The following is a 13,509-nucleotide window of genomic DNA, read 5'->3' on the forward strand; positions in this document are numbered from 1 at the left end:
AGACCCAGCCCAGGTGCGGGAGAGTGTTGGCACAGGACAGGAGAAAGGTGTGCGCATAGGAAGTCACCAGGTAGCACGGGGACGGGCCCACGGAGGTCTGGGCCAACCACCTGGCAAAGGAGCACAGTCCACAGAGGGAGCGAAGGATGTTCCAGAATGCCCTTGGCAGGAGGGCATCGACGGCGGTGCTGTGTTTGCAGCGGCTCCCTGAGCAGGCGTCCCCTCCGTTGAAAAGCCGGGTCACAGGAACGAGGTCACAGAGCCTCGCAACCACGAGGACAAAATGTAAGTGGCCACACGGTTTGCACTGCGGAGACAGCAAGACCAGGCACGCCGGACGGGAAAGTGTTTACAAGCCCATCAAGCACCTGGACCCCCGCCAGGCTCCTGCTGCGTCTGCGCCCACGGCATTCCTTAGCGAGCTTACATAACGGCCTGGCCACGCACGAAGGCTCTGCCCTCCTCCCCGAGGACGCGTGTTTACTGAGCACCTGAGGCCCTGCCCTATAGAAGGGGCGGGCCTGGGAGGTGGGGGGGGTCGGGGTGCAGAGGGAGGGCAAGGGGGGGGTGGGCTGGCCGTGTTCAGGGGGTCAGACGGCAGGCAGATGCTGCCTGGGCCTCACCAGGAACAGCACCACCCACGAGCCCCCGCATCGAGGGGACGACAACAGAGACCCACGGTCCCCAGCAGGTCCCCAGCTTGTCTGAGCCCACGCAACCCGACTTCCCGCAAGGGGAAGCCGACCCTGTCTCGGCTCATGGATCTCAACATCACACCCCGGGTGAGGAAAGGGGCGAGTCCATCTGTGCACACACCCAGCAAAATGGATGGGAGCACGCAGAGGACGAGCTGCCTTCTAGAAGGATGATGACGCAGGGCAGGGAGCCAGCCCTGGGAGCGACCTCCCCCTTCCAGAGCAAACCCGGGAGAACCCAGAGAGAACCCTCTGCTGCTGTTGGTGGTAAACCCATAAGAGCCCTCTCTGCTCCTCGGGATCCTTTCCAAGTCACCACTGTTGCCAAATTCCTGAGGAGGAACAATGCCTGCGTATCTGGGGCTCTATGAGCAAAGGCCCCGTACGCTATTCCCCACGCGCCGCTCCCTGGAGGTGAGGTTTGCCCGCGGGCTGACTCTGCAGAGGGGCGCGTGGGGCCACCCCATGGCAGCAGTGAGGGGCGGAGACGGGAGAGGCTGGATGCGGGAGGCCAGGGCCACCTGCGCGGGGGAGCCGAGGTGGCTCACGCCACTCTGGGACGCTCTGCCTACGTCAGGGAACGTCCTGCAGCAGCTTCCTCCCGTGATGACCCCCGAGTGGATTTCGGGGGGATCCAGAGCCCTGGGGTTCAGAGCGGCAGCATGACGTGGACCCCACAGATTATGACCCGAGCGTCGGCAAGACCCCAACCATCCTCTGGGTCAGCTTCTCCTCTGAAGACCCAGGGTCTTCTCAACCCCAGGATCTTCCACTCTGCCCTGCACGCGTGAGTCACGCGCCCACTCATGCCAGCCACAGCAGGAACGTAACTCTCGGGAGCAGGATCTGCGTGCGGTTCCCTTTCCTGTCCCGCGGGCACATGCCAGCAGTGAATGTGCCCACACGGTGACCCATCAGCAGGTGCCCGATGACCAGCAGGACTTGATGTCACCGCTCCTCTTGCTGGGATAGGTTTGCTTACCGAACATGGGTGTTATGGGCTGGATCATGTCCCCCCCAAATTCAAATGCTAGGGCCTAACCCCCCAGTACCTCAAAACGGGCCTGTATTTGGAGACAGGATTCTTACTAAAAGGTGACTAAGGTCAGCAAAGTCACCAGGATGGGCCCTGCTCCACTCAGGCTGGGTCTTGAAAGAAGACGACATCAGGACACCGACACGCACGGAGGGATGACCACGTGAGAACACGGGGAGGAGACAGCCATCTGCACACTCAGGAGAGGCCTCAGGAGGGATCGGCCCTGCCACGTCCGGCCCTGGGGCGTCCAGCCTCCAGCCCCGGGGAGAATGGATGTGTGCTGTTCAGCCCCGCGTCTCTGGAGCTTTGTTAAGGCAGCTGGGGCGGGGGGGGGGGGGGCCTGCGGGGTTCAGTCGGTGAAGGGCCGGCCTTCAGCTCAGGTCATGATCGCAGGGTCCTGGACCGAGCCCACTTCGGGCTCTCTGCTCAGCGGGGAGTCTGCTTCTCCCTCTGCCTCTGCCTGCCGCTCCCCCTGCTTGTGCTCTCTCTCAAATAAATAAATCTTTAAAAATAAATAAACAAGGGCTAGCTGGGAAACTAACGCAAGAGGCTCGAGCTCCTTTCAGGTTTCTCGAGACAGATCACTGAACTGAACCCCTCGGGGAGTCATTTCTGTGATCAGCACCAGGACACATCGCCCCGTGCGATGGAAAAATACGCCTTCCTGGCTCCAACCCGCATCGTCCTCCTTCCATCTGATAACGTGGTAGAAAGTGCAGCGTGTACAGAAATGAAGGGTAAACACAGGAAGCATAAATCAAACAATCGTCCAACCCTAAAAATACTCTGGGGTAGGAAAGCACAAAGGTGCGGGAAGGGGGTGGTGTTATCGCGGCGAGCGTCCCCCATGAAACCAGCCAAGAGATCTTCTCTGCCAGCTTTTCTGGCAGAAACAGAAACCCGCAGACAGGGTGCCTGCGCGGCACAAAGTGTTCGCCCCGAGACCCGCAGCCGCGGGACGCCTGAGCGCCAGCGCCACCCTGTTCCGCAGCCACTCATGCACAGTCGCTTCGGCCTCGACCGCCCGGGGCCCCTTGGGCCGCTGCCCCCGCTCCCCCAGGAGGCCGGTGGCCCCAGGACCAGGCTCAGGAGACGGCCCGCAGTGGAGACACGGGGCCGTGGTCAGAGCCAGGGACTTCTGCCTCAGGCGTGGGCCGGGACTGTGAGGTGGGGACGGTGGTGGCATGCTGGGCATGGGGGCCAACCCCCACAGACATGCAGAGCAACCGGCTCTGGAGAGAATGGACAAGTCGCCGGCCCTGCCCGGAGGGCCTGGCATTCTCGAGGGACGCTCACAGGGGCGCCTATAGATGACAGATCGCAGGACAGCCAGAAGGAGGCAGCACAGACAGTCCACACATGCCGGGGGCGGGGGGACCCAGAGGAAGGGGACGTCGGGTCACCTGCAGAACGTGACATATAGCACAGCCTCTCAGGACAAAATATCAAGGGACCTGGCAGCCCTCAGACCCCTCTCCCCTGGGAGGACACTGGGCTAACACAGTACCGCCGTGCTCAGACGGAGTGACACGGTGTAGACCATGGCTCTGGAGACTCGCGGCGGCAGCCCTGGGTGGAGGACACGCGGGAGGCTGCTCTCCGCAGTGGGGTTCGGGACACATCCAGGTGCACAATCTCCCATCACTGATGACATGTGGGGCAGACAGCAAGTGCACACTTGGCGTCTGGGGGAGATGGGGGATGTCCCAGAAACCAGCACGGGGGACGCTGGAGGGCTGGCGGACACACAGGGGGGGGGACCTGGGGCCCAGCCGCACGCACGTGAGCGAGGGGCAGCTTGGACCTGCAGGGGACACGAGGGCCAGGGGGCGCACTGAAGTTGGTGAAAGCCAGAGGTCAGCAGCTGAGCCAGGCAAGGGGCCCGCCAGGCTCTGAGGGACCGCCAGGAGCACAGTAGGCTTCAAGATGGAGGCCGGGGGAAGGGAAGCCTCTGGCAAAGACAGAGGGATCTGCAGGGCAGGGTCTCTGCATGGCGGCCAGAGGCCAGGGGGACAGGAGGCAGGAGTCTCAGATCCAGAAGGCCCGGGAGGCGGAAGACCCTGGACCAGCACAGCCTTGTCCCCTCGTCTTTCCCTCCCCATCTGTTCCACCTGTGCTCCAGGCTCCGAGGTGAAGCACAGAGGGGTGAAAGGAACCCCAGACAGGCCCCCACGCTCCTGGGGTTAGCCTGCCCCATGCACATCCTCCCACCTCCTAATGCCCGTGTTTCGTCCCCACGAGTCCCCCACACAGGGTTCTCACTGCCATTCGTCCTCTGTTCCCTGTGACTGTGGGCCTGACCCCCCAGTGATGCAGTCTGTAGGCCATGCAGCACAGAGCCTCAAGGACCCATGAGCTCCGACGGCCGCGCTGTCAGAGGCAGAGCCCGCTCAGGACTATCCCAGCCCCCGGTCCAGCCAGGCCTTCTCGCCATGGGGACCCAGGTGGCCCACACCTCCATCCACGCCTCAGATGCCTCACAAGTGCGAGCTGGGAACAAATTTTCCCGAGAAGGGCCATCGCGTCACCCTTTTGGACTTCCTGCCCTAGCAAAGGAGGCCCTGGGAAGAGCCAGATGCCAGAGCCCCCTCCCAGACACTCGACCAAATCCACCTCTAGGTAGACCTGAGAACCGCGTGGGCCTCGTACACGTGGTGACAGGCACCCGTCATGCGGCAGTGGGTGCCCAGAGGCATCCTCCGCGTCCGAACACAGCGTGGGCAACAGCGTCCCAAACACACAGGACGACTTCCGGCTGGAGGGGCAGCACGTAGCAAGCTCGCTGCGTGCCCAGGGCTGGCTCCTGGCCCCAGCACGAGGACACTGAGTGCAAGCTCGAGTGCCAGGGCCTCCCACCCGCCCCCCTCCCACCTCCCCTCCGGGACCCACTGCCCAGCTCCCGAGGGCCACACAGGGTCCCCTCCGAATGCTCCTAGGCCACCTGCTTGGACCGCAGAGCAGCTGGCCTGCTCCTGACACTTGCCCGGACTTCAAGGGGTGGGCCAGACACAGGCAGGCGGGCTGGGGCCTGCAGGAGAGTGGGGCTTCCCGGGGGGAGGTCGTAGCAGCCCCCAGGCCAAGCCACCCCCCACCCCGGCTCACCAGTGGCCCTCACCCCCTAACCCTGTGGAGGTCCTCACTTAGCAAAAGGGGGCTTCAAGCTCCCAGTCCAGTGCCTGCACCCCCCCAGAAGTCCCTTCCGCCTGCAGCCACCCGCCTGCCCGCCTCACCCAGCATGGCCCATCCTGGGATCCCTCTCCCACAGAAGGTCCGCTGCCCCCACTGGGCTCCTCCGGGACAAAGATGTCACCCTGTCCCTCCCTTCCTTCCTGTGCTAGGGCCCCACAGAGACCCAGAAAGCTCGAAACATTCAAAACAGGACAGTTGCGTAAATAAATTCCTGGTAAGGAAGGAAGGAGGGAGGGAGGGAAGAGGAGGGGAGAAGGAAGGAGGGAGGAGAGGGGAGGAGGAGGGGATGAGGGCCCCAGCCGCTGGACTGGCCACCCCAGTCTGGCCTCACAAAGACCCTGCAGCCACCAGTCCATAATCGGGGGGTGGAGGGAGGCTCCCTCATGCTTGAGAGTCGCCTCCCACATCTCGGGGCTTTGGCCACCTCCCTAGGGTCCTCACAACAGCGAGCACCCATCCTAGAGACGTCACCTCCAGAGGCGCCTGCCAGGCCATGGGGACCTGGGTGCATGTCCTATCAGCATCCCTGCCAGCCTCTCTTGGCCTCTCTGGGTCCCTTGGTCTCCTTTTTAAAGCTGGAATACTAGACCCACTGCACGGAGCTGTGGGCAGAGTCAAGCCTCAGCCATGTGCAGCCCCGGGGGGTGTCCAGCATACAGTAGGTGCCCAATAACAGCTCAGCCCGTTGGCCAAAAATCGAGTCCTGGGAGAGGCGTCACAGGGGCCACCCGGGCAAAATGCAGAGCCACACCCTCCCCTCTCCCTCTCAGTCTCCTGATCAAAGGGAGGAGGCTGGGAGCTGCTCTACAGAACATTCTAGAAGAGAAACCCTTCTCCCTGGGGACACTGCAACACAGTGAGTATATGCGTTGAAGAATATATCTGCCCCCTACACCTCAGCTCTGCTACCCGTGGCCTGAGGACACCAGCCCCCTTCGTCTCGAGGTTCTCAGGGACGAGGGACGTGCTGTTTGTGAAATGCACCCACAGAGCCCTCTCGCAGGGACAGCAGGCTCCCCCACTGTGGGCCGAACACAGCAGGGTGACATCGTCACCCAGGACACCAACCTTCATGACCCCACTGGACCCCACTGACCTGACTTTCATGAGAATTCAGGATGGGCCAACCATCGGCAAAAGGTTTTGAAATCCAAATGTTTAAGGGAAATTAATAAGAATCTCCATCTACCAATTTGTCACAGGTCCCCCCCAGGCCCTAGAGACACTTCTGTGCGTGTGGGAAGGCCTAGGGGCCTCCAAATTTCCTGTATGCCAAATTCCTCTAAAATTATTTTAGATGTATGATTTTTTCTATATTCAAGACAGACAAAAGGCAAAAACGTAACAGCTAATCTCACCCAAGAACACAGCCCCCCTTGGGATTGAAATTATCTGGAGGAATCACCACAGACAGCATTCACCAAGCTATGATACACCAGCTGGATTTCATGCGGGGGCCACTAAGGACACGCGAGATCACACATGTGGTCGGGGGATGGGGACCCTCGGAAGCGCAGTGGCCGAGCTAAGACTCGCATTTCGGAGAGCACACAGCGAGTGGTCCTCTCGATTCCTTCTGCCCCTTCTAGTAAAACAGCTTTCCTCAGAAAGTAAGGCAAATGCCTCTAAAGTCGAGGCCACCAGCCACGCTTCCCACGGGCTTCACCAAGGAGGAGGGACAGGCCGTGCACTCACCATGATGTCCCCTTTCAGCAGCTGGGCGGGCTCGATGGCGATGGAGATCCTGTTTTGGGTTTCTGGGCCAACGTTGCTTTGGGACACAAGAAGATAGAGCGTGACACAATTTCATGATTTAAGGGAAAGAGCACCTTTCGAGAAAAGCAACCTCACAACTCAAACTCAGAGAGGACCCAAAAATATCCCACGTGGCTCAGGAATTCACCTCCCAGGGGTCTGTTCGGCGTGAGGACCATGCACGTCTGTAATGAGCTGAGCGCGTGAGGGCCAAACTGCCCCCCGCGTGCCGGTCCGCCATGAGTCCAGACACGTGACAGCAGCTCCTTCCAACCTTACTACTCACTCACGTTCTATTAATGTCCACAAAACACTGATGCAAGCAGACAAAAGAGCAAACCAGGAAAGCCCAGAAACTCGTACAAATTCTGAGGGTATGTGTCTGCCCGTTGCTGAAAATGCGCAGGGGCGAGAAAGGCACACCATCGCGGACCCTGTCACAGGGGTCTGGTGTGCGGGCCTCCCCTCCCTCCAGGCTCCTCGTCCACACTCCTTCCTGGAGCCAACCCCACACCTGTCGCCCACCGGGCACTTCCAGCTCGACACCCCCACCCCTTCCCGCGAGAGAGGCAGCTCAGGGAGGTCCCCGCACGATGCCCCCACCCCTTCCCGCAGGAGAGGTAACTCAGGAAGGTCCCCGCGTGACGCCCCCACCCCTTCCCGGTGAGACAGGCGGCCCAGGGAGGTGCATGTCCCATGAGCACAGCACACTTACTAGATCCCGGACGTGTACACGGGCTGCATGGCTTGGTAGAGCTTCAGAAAAGGCCGGCACACTGAAAGAGAGCGTTGTCCATGAGACGCAGGACCGGAGGACAGACAGGAGTTTGACAAACACCGAGAGGTGTCCTGAGGCAAGGAGGCCCCATGCTGCGTCCGCACTTTGGGGAAGCGGCCCTGGAGTCGGACCACAGAGGAACGGACAGTGGGGCTCCTGGGGAGAGGTCCTGTTGGCCCTCCCTGGGCCCCAGCACATAGGGACCAGGACGCCTAGAGGGGGAAGGGAGAGGGAAGGCAGGCCTGGAAAGCGCAGGGTCCGGGATGGGCCAGCACGTCTTGAGACGCCACTGCGCGTGGATACTCACCTCCACCCGCGTCAAAGTTGGGAGTCCCGTGCAGGATGACAAAGTGCAGGAACAGTGGCGAGGCGTTCATTTTCACCGTCCCCGACAAGAGCCCGCTGAGAAACTGCACGTACCTGCAAAGGATGATGGCTCAGGGCTCCCACGGGCGCCCCCACGGCTCTGACCCCACGCAGGCCGCCCATGCACAGAGGCCAGAACCTACTTTCCAGGTGCTGGGAGGAGACCCAGCCCCACTGCCCACAGCCAAGCGGGTGTCGACCTCCAAGTCTGACCCTAGAGAGCACAGCCCGGGCACACGACCCTGCGGGGATCCCTGGATGCCCCCCACTGAACATGGCCGGATGTCGATGGCTCTACACCCACACCACAGACAGCCACACAGGGTCAGGCCACGGGCACCCCCACCCGTGGAGGGAGATGGTAAAGAGAAGGAAGGCTCTGTAAGCACCTTGCCCTTCTGAAGGCAGCAGGGTCACTCTGCCCTCCCCTCCCCTCCACGAGGAGACCCTGGACGGGCTCTGTGCCGCTAATGGCCGGGCACCTATCGCCAAGCAGATGTGGGTTTTGTGATGTAAAGGTCACCCTGAGGCTTATAATCAGCATGCCTGTGACCAGAAAGGTCATTCAAGAACAACTAACCCCATCCCCCTCCCAACTGCACCACTCCTAAGAGAAGGACACGTGACAAAGGTCACTCGTATTTATTTTTGTTAAGTGCGTGGACAGAGTGGAGACTGCACCTCTGTCCCCTCCCTCCAGCTGTGCCGATCATATGTCCACAGCTAACGCTTTACACAGATGAGCCCGAGCTCAGCACGGGCCCCATGGCTCTGCGTGCCCAGCCAGGGGCCTGCTCACCCCCAGCCCAGGTCCCTGACCCCAGCAGGGTCGGCGTGGCAGCCGGAGGCAGCACACCTCCCACCCCTAACAGTCTCCAGAGTCTACAGGCAGCTAGCTAGCTGACAATCAGCAAATCCCAAACACAGAGCCGAGCCACCCCCAGCCGCCCCCTCCCACGCGCCTGCGTGCTACTCAGTCCGCACCCACCGCTGGCCCCAGGGGCACATCGCCGCGTGCTAGGGACACTGGATGAACAAATCCCATGTCTCTCCTCTCTATGCCCCGATTCCGCTCCACTGTGCATGTCAGGGAGGGGTAAGAAGACCTCTCCCAGTAAAACACACGCTGAATGTTTAGGGATTTTCCACTGGGGCAGCCTCATCCCGCTGCTCGCAAAAGCAGTCAGCACGTGCACAAACGCCTTATTAGAACACGCACGTCCGCTGCAAGCCCACGTGGCAGCTGTGGCCAGAGTCCCCAGCCAAGCTAGCAGAGGCGGGACACAGAGGACAAGTAACAGGGCCATGTGTGTTCGTGGCCACCGGGAAGTGCCCGTCAGCGCCAAGAAAAGAAAATCAGTTCCCAGGTAAAGACAGAGGAACAAAAGAAAATGAAAGTTTGGCATGATCAGTTCATCCAGCGCACTGGGAACGCGAGGTTCACCTGCGGTGGCGAAGGGGGTGGCACCCTGACAGCTCCCCCTCCCCCGCGCACAGCGTAGGCGCCCTGTTCCAAACAGCTCCTCTGCCTCCCACCCTCTCCTCTTCCTTTGGAGGAAAGGAACTCCCGTCAATGACGTTTTCCACGCTTCATCTAAACTAGCAAGAAGGTTCAGGAACCGTGCGTGTCCGGGGGCGGGGGTACTGACTGCCGAGCCCGCGCATCACTCCTGCGCCAAAGCAGCTGGGAAACTGCAGGTGTGCAATGCGTTCCTTACGCCAGTGATGAAAGGAGAAATTTATAGCTGGAGTTTCCTCAACTCTCCCTAAACACGTGATCTGCACTTGACACGGCTCAGATCTCCCTGAACACGTGCGTGTATCAAAGCTCGCATGACCACGTCCCGGGCTCAGCAGAAGGAGCCACTGTGAGAGAACATCCTTCCCTGAGGCTTCCTCTCTTCACCTCCGCGGTGCTCGCGGGGGCCGCACGGGTGGCAGGGAGATGCGGCCTGGCCCCCTCAGCCTTGTCCTGTCCGTGGGACCCAAGCTTGCTGGTTACCTAGTGCTCCCCAGCGCTCCGCTGCCTGACTGCAGCAGGAGGCCCTGCGGGAGGGCCACCCAGGCTCCAAGCATGAGAAACCCATGGGCCGCAGCGGGCACGCTCCCCGAGGGGAGAGGATGGGCGCCTGCTCCCCTGCATCTGTCCTGTCTCCCGTGCACATGCTCTTTGACACACAAAGCCTCATGTCTAAGGCCAAATAAGGCTACGCTGGGAAATGTCCGGCTATTAGACACAGCCAGGAAGCCTAGTTTCTGCAGGCCCAGACCCTTCACCAGGCAGAGTGAGACATAGGAATGACCCCACCCCCTCTGCCCTGCACCCCTAGGAAGGTCAGCTCGTCAGCCCAGTATTAAATAAATGAAGGGCTGGAGGAGGCTTGCTGCTGAGGCCCCAAGCCTCCCAGGCCACAAACCCCCAGCAACCTAATTAATTCACTCTCGCCAGGAGACCCATATGAAATGGGTTTCCTGAGCTCAGTCCTGACAGAGGCTGCAGAGCTCCCCCTTTGGGGCAGCCAGGACCCCAGGGAGGATTCCCATTACAGCGCCTATCCCACAGATGCGGCCATCCTGGGCTCCTCTGGCCTCACCGACTCAGTCATCTACGTACTCGATAATGGTTCGTGAGCATCTCCCATTGCAGGTGTAGGGAGATTCGCCAGGGAAGGCAGAACGGAACCCACACCGCTGTTACATAGTGTCAATGCTATAGCTTCCAGTGCACAGGGGCAGGAAGGGCGGGTGAACGCCGCGGGCTTGCTAAGGTGAGAAAATGCTCTTCCGTGTTCCACACTCTTGCGCTGCTATTACAAACCTATGCTAGTCATTAGAGCAAGAAAGAAAAAAACAAGGCAAACATTCTTCCCTGGTGGGTGCTGAGCGTTTTGAGTGGACAGGAAGAATAAAAATCATATGATGGCCTCAATGGACACAGAAAAAATACTGGACCAAATACGACATCCATTTAGGATAAAAAGTCACGACAAAGTGGGTATAGAAGGAACACCCCTCCACATAATAAAGACTGTGCATGACAAGCCCACAGCTGACTTCATACTCGATGGTGAAAAGCTGGAGCTTTTCCTCTAAGATCAGGAACAAGGCAAGGATGCGCACTCTTGCTCCTTTTATTCAGCACAGTGATGAAGTCCGAGCCACAGCAATCAGACAAGAAAAAGAAATGAAAGGCACTCAAATCAGAAAGAAAGATTTCAAACGGTCACAGTTTGCAAATGACAGGATATTACACACGGACAACCCTAGGGACTTCCCTCAAAAAGTGTTGGAATCAATGAAATTAGTAAAGTCACAGGATACAAAATTAATATGCATAAATCTGTTGCATTTCTATATAACAATGCACTACCCAAAAAAAGGAAGAAACAACCCGTTTACAATAGCATCAAAAAGAGTGAAATACCTAATAATAAATTTAACCAAGGAGGTGAAAAACCTGTACACTGAAAACTATAAGACATTGATGGAAAAAACTGAAGAAGACACAAATAAATGGAAAAATGTTCCATCCTCGTGGATGGGAAGAATTAGGACTGTTAAATTCAATCTACAGATTCAAGGTAATCCCTATCAAAATTTCAATGGCATTTTTCCACAAAAACAGAAAGAAAACCTTAAAATTTGTATGGAACTGGGGAGCCTGGGTGGCTCGGTGGGTTAAGGGTCCGACTCTTGATTTCAGGTCATGATCTCAGGGTCGCGGGATCAAGCCCTGCATTGGGCTCCACACTCAGCAGGGAATCTGCTTGAGATTCTCCCTCTCCCTCTGTCCCTCCTAAAATAAATAAGTAAACCTTCATTTAAAAAATGGGCAGAAGATGTGAATAGACATTTAAAAAAAAAAAAGACATCCGGACGGCCAGCAGACACGTGAAAAGAGGCTCCATCATCAGGCAAATGCAAACCCAAACCACAAGGAGATATCACCTCACACCTGTCAGGGCAGCTAAAATTAACGTAGGAAACAACAGGTGTTGGCAAGGATGTGGAGGATTTGGACCCCTCGTGCCCCGTTGGTGGGAGTGCCAACTGGTGTGGCCACTGTGGACAACACTATGGAGGGTCCTCAAAAAGCTAAACACAGAAATACCATATGGTCTAGTAACCCCACTCCTGGGTTATTTACCTGACAAAAACACTCAGTTGAAAAGACAGTGTGCACCCCGTGTTCACTCCAGCAATACCGACAGTGGCCCAGCTACGGAGGCGACCTAAGCACCCACCCGTGGACGGATGGATGAAGGTGTGGCGTATATAAACCACAGAACAGGAAGCAGCTATAAGAACGGATGAAATCCTGCCGTCTGCAGCAACGTGAAGGGACCCTGAAGGTACGACGCATAGCAAATTCAGAAAAAATTCAGAAAAAGACGCTTGCGTGCGGCATCTAAAAAACAGAAGCTCAAGAGCTCACAGATACAGAGAACACAGTGGTGGATGCCAGAGGCTGGGGTCACTGGATGGGCAAAGGGAGGGGAGGAGGGGGAGGAGGGGGGAGAGGAGGAGGGGGAGGGGAACAGGAGGAGGGGGGTAGTGGGAGAGGGAGGAGGGGAATGGGAGGAGGGGGAGGAGAAGGGGGAGGAGAAGATGAAGAAGAAGAAGGGGAAGGAGGAGGAAAGGGAGGCACTCTTCCTTGCAGCGTGCAAAGCCCCTGGGGTGGGTCACTCCTTGTTTAGGTCACATCCCACACGGGATACCTCTGCATGTCACCGTTTTGAAAGCTGCTCAACGTAGAAATGACACTTAACGGGTCCAACAGAACAAGGGCCGTGGGATTATAACGCAAGGAAGGCCGGTTTTCCTGCAGGCGACCGGCATTCCCTGCGGGGTCTGCTGCTCAGAGCGGGTTCAGACTCGCGATCCCACGTGGTCCGCGCAGCCGGGTCCAACCACAAACAGGCCTGGACACTGAGAACTCCCGGGACAAAAGGAGGAGGTGCCTATGACGGCCTGGAAATCCCTTTCCCAGATGGAAATATCGAGGCCCAGCTCCTGACCAAAACACGCGGGTGACCAGTTCCTGGATGCGGAACCCTCCATCTCCCCACATCTGCCAGCCGCACCCACCGGCACCCGAGGGCGGGGCAGAGGTAAGCATTCGGCGCACAAGATGGAAAAGCATCTTGGCACCTGTCTTGGCAGTTCTTGGCCCATTCCCCGCTGTTCGCTTTAAAATAAAGTGCGGTGACCACGTGCTTGGCCCCATGTCACTACGTGCAAAGAGCTGGGTCTGGGAGGAGGGCGGCTAGGGCCTTCCTCAGCTGGGCCCGGAGGGTGGCGTGGACTCACCCGGGGGCACATGGCAGGAGGAAGTCTGCTCCCCCAGGGCCCTTCGCAGCACAGACCGAGCCCCTCCCGGGGGCCGAGGTGAGCTCCAGCGAGGGGGCCGTGGGTGGGCCAGGGAGGCCAACGTGACACAAACAGCCTGGTGCAGGAGTCGGCCAACCACAGACCTGCCCACGAGGCCACGTCACTCTCATGTTAGGACCACAGTGACAGAGACCACGTGGCCTGCGAGGCCCAGACAGTCCACTCGCCAGCCCATTACGGACATGGTTCACCGACCCCGGTCAAGCAGACAGAGCCCGGTCCCAACTCACGGCGTGAATGCGTACTTGCCCTGGGCATGGAGGACCCCACGTGGAGCAGGTGAGGGGGGCTCCTGG

At 58.9% G+C, this 13,509-nt stretch overlaps 1 protein-coding gene across 11 annotated transcripts in view; it reads right to left on the reverse strand.

Moving 5' to 3' along the window:
* TNS3 (tensin 3) overlaps window positions 1–13,509 on the reverse strand; it is a 214,623-nt gene that overhangs the window by 89,287 nt on the left and 111,827 nt on the right. For 10 of the 11 annotated variants that reach the window (XM_045793589.2, XM_045793582.2, XM_045793581.2 and 7 more), the window contains 3 exons: window positions 7,764–7,876; window positions 7,394–7,454; window positions 6,619–6,694 (listed from right to left, as the gene is read on the reverse strand). In XM_045793589.2, the coding sequence (XP_045649545.2) occupies window positions 6,619–6,694; window positions 7,394–7,454; window positions 7,764–7,876 (250 nt within the window). Of the gene's footprint in view, window positions 1–4,964; window positions 6,576–6,618; window positions 6,695–7,393; window positions 7,455–7,763; window positions 7,877–13,509 lie in introns of those variants that run through there. The other variant, XM_045793590.2, reaches the window with a different exon arrangement.

Source organism: Ursus americanus, chromosome 3 (genome assembly GCF_024610735.1).
Source record: "Ursus americanus isolate L20-20 chromosome 3, mUrsAme1.1.p, whole genome shotgun sequence".
In the NCBI taxonomy this organism is placed as follows: domain Eukaryota; kingdom Metazoa; phylum Chordata; class Mammalia; order Carnivora; family Ursidae; genus Ursus; species Ursus americanus.